At 23.5% G+C, this 8,091-nt stretch overlaps 1 protein-coding gene across 2 annotated transcripts in view; it reads right to left on the bottom strand.

Annotated features, from left to right (window-relative positions):
• Positions 1 to 3,051: 3,051 nt before the first annotated feature.
• The window catches only part of Klc (kinesin light chain), a 39,916-nt gene continuing 34,876 nt past the window's right edge, over positions 3,052 to 8,091 (bottom strand). The window contains exon 8 of one of the 2 annotated variants that reach the window (XM_083093195.1): positions 3,052 to 5,955. In XM_083093195.1, coding sequence (XP_082949321.1) covers positions 5,926 to 5,955 — 30 coding nt within the window. In that variant the 3' untranslated portion in view covers positions 3,052 to 5,925. The remainder of the gene's footprint in view (positions 5,956 to 8,091) is intronic. The other variant, XM_083093196.1, reaches the window with a different exon arrangement.

Below are 8,091 nucleotides of genomic sequence, written 5' to 3'. Positions count from 1 at the left end.
TCATTCGTGAGCCAATAATATAGTTTTCAACATTTTTACTGTTCGACGATTATTGCAAGTTTAACACTAAGATTTAAATTTATTATTTCATTATACATATCATACACTGAATAAAATACAAATTCTATGTATTTATTATTTCAAGATTTATATTGAAATTTAAATTTGCCAGAATAGTTTCAAGGAAATCCATATTCCTCAATTTTTATGAAATAAATCAGATACATTTGAAAAAAATTTGTATCTGTAAATCTTTCATTTGTAAATAATTTTAAATACAAATTGATTAATAAATGCAAGATATATATATATATATATATATATATATATATATATATATATATATATATATATACAGGGTTTTCGAAAAGTCCGGAAACGGTCGAATATCTAAAAAAAAAAGCATTTTAGAGAAAAATGTTTCAAATAAAGTTGTTTGGTTTGAAGAGAGCTATAAAATGGTGGCAATGGTTTGACCTTGAATAGTCGCATGAAGGTCACCTTGAATTTTTTAAATGGAACATCCTGTATATTTTTGCACATTCTTGTAGCTCATCTCGAGAGCTTTCCAAAACACTATAATTAAGTTAGTTTTCATTAAGTACTTTCCGAGTTATGAGGCTTGAAATAATTTCTTAATTTTACATAAACCGTAAAATATCTTGTAAAATATTCATTTTTCGATTATCTTACCTTAATACTTTTATGTATAAAATAATGAGAGGAATCAATTGGTGTAAAGAAAACACATAATTGTTTCGAAAAAAAAAATGTAATTGTTAATTGCAAATTACATTTTTTCTTTCGAAACAATTATGTGTTTTCTTTACACCAATTGATTCCTCTCATTTTGTACATAAGAGTATTAAGGTAAGATAATCGAAAAATGAATATTTTACAAGATATTTTACGGTTTATGTAAAATTAAGAAATTATTTCAAGTCTCATAACTCGGAAAGTACTTAATGAAAACTAACTTAATTATAGTGTTTTGGAAAGCTCTCGAGATGAGCTACAAGAATGTGCAAAAATATACAGGGTGTTCCATTTAAAAAATTCAAGGTGACCTTCATGTGACCTTCCAGCGACTATTCAAGGTCAAACCATTGCCACCATTTTATAGCTCTCTTCAAACCAAACAACTTTTATTTGAAACATTTTTCTCTAAAATGCTTTATTTTTTAGATATTCGACCGTTTCCGGACTTTTCGAAAACCCTGTATGTATATATATATATATATATATATATATATATATATATATATATATATATATATATATACAGGGTGAGTTTTAATGGTTGTGTCAATCTTTTTATCATACGGGAGATTACCGATCGCAATTTTAATAAATTGATTGATACATAGATGTCAGTTAATTGAATCGACCGTGTCGAAGACCAATATATAATGTGTACAATTAAAGCAAGTTAAAAGCTGAAATTATGTAGTGTGGATTTATTATTATTATTAAAGCTACGCATTTATTATTATTATTATTATTATTATTATTATTATTATTGTTATTATTAAATGTATATGTTATTATATTTATTATTATTATTATTATTTTACTGTGATCAAATTAGGGATTTATTATTATACATATTCGATATATTAAAGCGGAAGAAATACATATTTAAAAATTCAATTCAAATTTAACACTTTAACGTTTTATGTAAAACTTTATTTTAAATTCCGCATTTATTTTTATGATAAATTTTTATTGTTTTATATGCTAAAAATATGCAGCAAAAAATTTTCTTCCTTCTTAAAATAAAATTACGCAATTGTTTTATAAGAATGTATTTCTTGTGGAACAATTGCGTGATTTTATTTCAAGAAGGCAGAAATACTACATATCTTTAGCGTATAACAATAATAAAAATTTTTATCATAAAAATAAATGCGGAATTTGAAATAAAGTTTTACATAAAACGTTAAAGTGTTAAATTTGAACTGAATTTTTAAATATGTATTCTTACTGCTTTAATATATTAAATATGTATACGTAGCTTTAATAATAATAATAATAATAATAATAAATATAATAATATATATATTTAATAATAATAATAATAATAATAAGTGCGTAGCTTTAACAATAATAATAAATCCATACTACATAATTTCAGCTTTTAACTTGCTTTAATTGTACACATTATATTTCGGCCTTCGATACGGTCGATCCAATTAACTGACATCTATGTATCGATCAATTTATTAAAATTGCGATCGGTAATCTCCCGCATGATAAAAAGATTGACACAACCATTAAAACTCACCCTGTATATATATATATATATATATATATATATATATATATATATATATATATAATTCATTTCTCAAGAAACTGCTATGAATTATTCATTTATTCAGAAAAGTGTATAACAGTATCTAAAATGATGTGATTAATACCAATAATCTGACTTATTACGCTTTACTTGATGTGAATATATGAGATAATAAATTCAAATCTTGGTGTCTCGGACTATAATAATCACACTGACTGTATCATTGCATTATTCTTATGCCAAATATAAAAGCAATATTTTAGAAAAATTTTCCATTTGAGAAGATTCCATTTGGTAGAGATGTAATGATATTAATTCTGGACTATATTTTCTTTTCGTGATGAAATAAAGATTCGTTTACTTTTTCTATGTAAAGAAAAAGAAAATGAATTATTTTTTCTACATTGTAAAACAAAAGAATAATTGTAGAAATTTGGTGAAAATCAAACAAAATTAAATCCACTTTTTCGATCAAGTATTGTTTTTATAAAATTTGATCTTAATTAGAGAATAATTGTATAAATATTTATTTAATTTAATTAAAGTTTTCAATAAACTATATTTGCTCTAAAAATCCAACAAAGATTTTTTGTTTCTTTTTCTATATTTGAGTAAATTAGATACTTATATAGATGCATAAATAAACATACTATATCGAAATTTTTCGACTTAATTTATTTGAAATAAAATTTATTTTAATATATTAAAAAAAAGAATAATAATAATATATACAACATTAAACTGTTGTATTATCTATCAATAATCCCATCATATATATGATATTACAGAAAAAATCATTTTATTTCAATTAATAAAAAAATTTGTTTAAATAATAATTATATGATTATAGCTGTATATTTATATATTTGTGAATATATGTATATTTTTTGTTTCATTATAAATTGATATAAGTGACAAAATAAAGAAAAAAAACTTTTTAATTTTATAAGATATGCTTTTTGTGTGAGCTCGTTACCCTTGACTTTTTAATTCTAAGTTTATAGTTTTATTAATTAAAATAATAATAAACATTATTCGCAAAAGCAATGTTTAATCTTCAGCAAATGCAGATATAATTTTATTCTGATAGCTCTATTCTGATCACGTGAGATTTAAATGATTGTATTAAAATTCAACAAAAATAAAATATCTATAAATTTCTTAGAAATTAATTTTAAATTATTATTATTATTATTGTATTCATTACATATTAAGAAATTTAAGAAACTCTGTTCTAGATAAAATTTTCAAGTTCTTACGGAATCTAACAGACCCCATGATAAGATTGATATTCACTAAATTAAATCAAATCGAAAGAGAATTTAGGCCTTTAGGCTTTCATAAAGCGAAATGTATCGAAGAGTATCGCATGGAGAATGACCACTGAGAATGTCAGCAATAAAGAAAATAAAAACTTTTAAAAATAATCTTCCAAATACACAAAAATTCAATATTTTTTACTTTTTTAACTTTTAAAAATAATCTTCCAAATACACAGAAATTCAATATTTTTTACTTCTCGTACATTACAGTCAAGCATTCTCGAGAATAGCCTTAGGTTACGAAATACTTAATAAGAATGCTCAATTATAATTATTAATGTTGCTTGTTATTTCAGTTTTTTGTGATATTCTTTCCGCGATACAATTTAATTTCCGAAATCCAAAGAACAACGATACTCAAAACAATATTGTGTAATAATATTTTTCTTATCATTTTTAAACTTTAAATCATAAATAAATATACATACACATACATATGTATGTGTGTGTGTGTGTATATATACACATATAATTCTCCCCCTTAGAATTTTCAACTATAAATGGATTGAAATTCAAACGTGATAAATCGCGTGATAAAAATATATAAACAAATAATAAAATCTCTTTTTTTATACTTTTAGAATTCTTAGATATATAGTTGCTCTAGCAAAAAGATGGAGATCTTTCTTTCGAAATATTTTGTGACTTTTCGAACAAATCCGATATTCCAATAAGAGTTTTTACTTCAAGATTCCAGCTAGTGATGTTCATATCTTTAAAGAATAAATTTTCCTTTAATTGATAAATGCATTGTGAAAAGAATTAAAAGAAAAATCATTTTGATGCTAATTATATACAAGACGAAAATAATGCTACAATTTTAATGCATGCCAAAATTCAATCCGAATCGAAAATAAATATTGCTATCTTCTGAGCCATAACTATATAATTTAGAATACATAATGCGTTTTTTCCTGCTAAATTGTATACATGCTAGTAAATCAGAATTATTTTCTTTATTTTAAAATTATCAGCATTGAACATTTTCTTTATTCCAAAATCTCATTCTTTATTCTAATTATGCATAAATAAGGTTAAAATGTCTTTCATTTACTTTCTCACTCTAATGTAATCATATGATCAGATAAGAATATGAAAGAGCGGCATAGAAAAAAAAATTTCTTAATTCTAAACTTCTTAAAAAAAAAAAAATAACTAACTTAAAATTGAAAAAAATTTTAAATAGGAAAAAATAGCAATTAGAAATGTTCTGTATATTGTTTGGCGCACAATAAAACAAACTTTACTAATTCCCATACAAAGAATTTAGTATAAAAAACATGCAAAAAATCTAGCATAGAAAACGCAATATGTTATAGATATAGCGTTGACTAATTAAAGATGATTTATTATCTTTTAAAAAGTAGACACTTGAAAAAGTAGACAATCTTCATACTCATGTCCAGATTGTAATATCGCTATTTCATAATGTCTATTTATTAATGTTTCTATTTATTATCCTTCTTTTGACTCAATTTTCAAATTAAAGAATTTATTACCAGACTTTCCAAATCTACATTTCTAAAGAAATTATTTTTAGAAATTGAAATTATGCGGATTTATATATCATTAATAATTTTATGTCATGAGAATTTTAAAAAACTATGTCTAAAAGATCTCAATAGAATAAATAAATTCACTTTTTAAAAATATAGATTAAAAAAAAAATAAATTTAAGATGATTTGAAAAAATGTCTTTAATTGTTACATGAAAGGAAAAATGTCTTCTTTTTTTAAGAAACTTTTAATGCACTCATTATTGAAGAGATAGTATGTTTATAGAAGTATAATAGATATTAACAATTATATAAATAAATTGAAGAAATTAATGCAAAATACATTTCTATATTAGGTGTCATACATAATGTGCACAAATATGCGATTCGATTTCGATCAGATTTAACTTCAGCTGGAATGACATGTTATCGAAGAAAGATTGAGATAACGTGTATATACGTAATAATATTGACATAGATATGCGAAGTGATCGTGATTCCTTTGGATCTTAATTCAGATTAATCAATATTTTTTTCAAATTCATTCAGAAACATTCGAAAAGCGCAATAGTTAGATTCGCGCTACATCCGAATTGTCCGTAGTTAAAATGAGAAACTAGCAGCAACATGGAGCTGGCTCGCATACAGTGCTTTTTTTCGTTGGAAAGAAGCAGCTGGAATGTGTGCTGTGTATACGTAAATGAGATGATCCGGACATCATTATCGGTCAATGTATTACAGAGTCTCCTTTCATTTTATCATCCACACATTGAGATTATAGTCTAGTAGCTTTCTTCAATAAATATGCGTTTTACTTCGCGCGAAAAGCGTATTTCCAGTCCTGTAACAGAATAAAAAAACAAGTTTTAAAATTGGCTATGTCTCAAAAGTACGAAAAAAACCTCGTGTCTTTAATTGTGCTGAAAAAGATTATATTGCACTAAAAAAATAAAGTGTAAGTAATCTATATAAAAATCTAATAATCTAACAAAATTTTTTAATTATATTATGTAAAAATAAAAATATTGATCGATAAAAAATAACTTTGTATTAGATATAAGAATAAAAATAATCAATCCTTGTTCTTTTTTATGGTAAATCTAGCCATCAAAATATTTATCTCTATCATCTTACTAAAAATTATTTTTTTCATGTTATTTTCATGTTTTTTTAACTGTTATATGTTAAGAAAAATGCTAATTTAAATATATTTTTTCTTTGATACTGAGAGAGAGAGAGAGAGAGATTTATAAATATATTTTATAAAATTCTACTTCTCTATTAACAATTGCAATTATTATGTAATTATTAATATATTGAATTGTGGCGTAAAAAGTAAAAAATGAAAAAGTATGAATCTTTTTTCCTAAAGGTCGAAATTTTTTCGTATGTTGCCACTCGATAAATATACCGAAAAAAGACTTTCTATTCGTTAAGTTAATAAAACTATAAACTTTCAATCAATTATCATAACGTTTTTATTGAAAATATGAGATGCGCGTGGAAATTAAATTGAATTTACTAATGCAAGATAAAACGAAAAATTTTCAATATGTTAACAATCTATGCTACCAAACATGAATAACATTTGTAAAAATTAATTTATTATAACGCATATTTTTTCACAAGAAAAATATTCTTAGAATTTCTTACTTCTAATATCGTAATACATAACTGTGTTGAGAAAAAAAGTTTTAATCTCTTTTCTAGAATAATAATAATTTAATCCTATTTCGATTAAAGACACAAGATATTTATATAATATTATGTCCTTTATATACTACAAAATTTTAAAAAACATTAATGTTACTGCTAAAAGAAGCACATAATATTAAATTAATTAAATAATGTTTATATTTATCATTATCATGGCAAGCACAAAAAATCAAAGAAACAATTATGGTGCACAATTATTACTTCAGCATGCAATTCCACATAATAGCAAATTTGCATTTTATCCTGAAATATTCGTGATTATTAAATATTCATATTAATATTCAGTTTTGCAGTTTATATTTATTGTATTTAATAAAGTGTGTTATTACTACATAATAAATTATATATTTAATATTGTTATTACACTATTATCATAGCTGTGAATTTCATAACAAGAACAGCAATTAATCAATAATTGAAGAAGCAAGTGACAAAAATTAAATGTAAATTATTAAAGGTAAAAGGTACATATGGAAGCGCATATTTTCATCCATTATATGCAATAAATACATTTTTTATAAAAATATACCAACCTTATCTACTTGCTTCTACAATATTATTAGTATATAATATTTTGTTTGTCTAAAAAATAAAACAAAATTTATATAAGATTTAAGAAAAAAAAAATAAAGTAAGAAGAATAATCGGAAAAAATTATCATCTATTATAGTTGTGTTCTAAAAAACGTAAAAACGAGGAATTTTAATTCTACGAAGAAAAATACGCACCTTATTATTATTATTATTATATATGTATATATGTATATATATATATATATATATATATATATATATATATATATCCATCTGACATCCAGCGATGCGTTTCCGCTGCGTCATCGTCACTGTCATCGTCATCTTGTATTCTGCATCCAATTCAGTTTATATTCAAGAATCAAAGCGCAATAAAAACAACAACGCAAGTTGATCCAGAGAACGAACAGTGCATAAATTTTGCGTGCGAATAAAATTAATACAATATTGCACATTCATTATATCAACATATTACAATACATCCCATTGAGAGATTAGAGCTTTTTCTACACATCTAATTACAATATAAGAGTCTACAAGATGTCTCAAATCAAGTATATCTCGATAGAATGCATTTATTTTGGAATTATTAATTATAACTTTTTTGACAGCAAATTATGTCAGTAGGCTCTGTTACAGTTCTGCTGATAATCTATCATCATAATCGAAATAAATCTGTGTACTAAATCTGTATATTAAATCTATATAATAAATCTGTATATTAAATT

The sequence above is a fragment of the Camponotus vicinus genome, unplaced genomic scaffold, assembly GCF_025532165.1.
Source record: "Camponotus vicinus isolate PSW18456_S1 unplaced genomic scaffold, iyCamVici1.0 SCAF_3, whole genome shotgun sequence".
NCBI classification, from domain to species: domain Eukaryota; kingdom Metazoa; phylum Arthropoda; class Insecta; order Hymenoptera; family Formicidae; genus Camponotus; species Camponotus vicinus.
Note: the sequence above shows the minus strand (reverse complement) of the source record. Positions and strands in the feature narration are given on the sequence as shown.